Source organism: Trypanosoma conorhini, assembly GCF_003719485.1.
Source record: "Trypanosoma conorhini strain 025E chromosome Unknown Tco_14.4_contig_00872, whole genome shotgun sequence".
Lineage (NCBI taxonomy): Eukaryota > Euglenozoa > Kinetoplastea > Trypanosomatida > Trypanosomatidae > Trypanosoma > Trypanosoma conorhini.
This window is the reverse complement of record NW_021704958.1, coordinates 3210-3929: the sequence shown is the minus strand read 5'-3', so window position 1 is coordinate 3929 and position 720 is coordinate 3210. Positions and strand designations below refer to the sequence as shown.

Below are 720 nucleotides of genomic sequence, written 5' to 3'. Positions count from 1 at the left end.
GGGGGGGGGGGGAAAAAACGAGGATATTTTCTTCCTGACGCGGTGACTGTGCCGTGTGGCTCGTGGAAGTATCTTTTGGCCGGACGGGGCCCAGTGGGGACGCGAGGTGTGGTGGGGCCGTAAGCGCCCCCACTGGCGCTCTCTCCTCTCCTCCGCTGCCTTCTGTGCATCGTGCCCTCTTCTCTTTCTCTTTCCCTCTGCTGTAGGGAGCTACAGGCTACACAGCAAGACAATCGCAAGGCAGCGGTGAGTATGGCGGTGTGCTGGAGGCGGCGTGGTTGCAGTGCGCACTTTGGCTTGCGGCCCTCTGCGGCGTCGCCGTGCCTCCTCCTTCTCGTCCTTCTGCTGCTTCCGTTGCCCCCGCACAACGCAGCCGTCGGGGCAATAGCTCCTGGCACCCCAGTGAAGGTGCTGCTGATGAAGCGAAATGATCTTGAACAACTCACCTCTATGTCCATCGCTTTTTGCGCTGGCGTGCATGCGTCGCTGAGGGCGCACAACTCCACGGCTGCGGGCGACGTTCGGGTTGAGATTGTCGAAAGGGAGACTGATTTGGGCAAATACCTCACCGTCCTGGAAGACGCGATGGAGAAAGAAAAGGACATTCTCACTCTTCTGGGCCAGTTCGGTGATACTCCCGTGATGAGGGCGAGTTCGGTCTTGTCTCGCTATGACCTCGTCTCTTTTGCCCCGTTCACTAGGTCGAGTGCGGTGCATGGG

General features: G+C 59.9%; 2 protein-coding genes across 2 annotated transcripts in view; one reads left to right on the top strand and one right to left on the bottom strand.

Moving 5' to 3' along the window:
• Positions 1-210: 210 nt before the first annotated feature.
• Positions 211-717, bottom strand: Tco025E_08777 (uncharacterized protein; the record flags this gene model as incomplete). Its single annotated transcript, XM_029375620.1, has 1 exon — positions 211-717. The coding sequence occupies one exon, from the start codon at positions 715-717 to the stop codon at positions 211-213; it is 507 nt and encodes a 168-aa protein (XP_029224283.1).
• Positions 716-720, top strand: part of Tco025E_08776 (receptor-type adenylate cyclase) — a gene marked incomplete at both ends in the record, with an annotated part of 1593 nt that continues 1588 nt past the window's right edge. The window contains one exon of the mRNA XM_029375619.1: positions 716-720. This exon is cut by the window's right edge and continues 1588 nt beyond it. Coding sequence (XP_029224282.1) covers positions 716-720 — 5 coding nt within the window.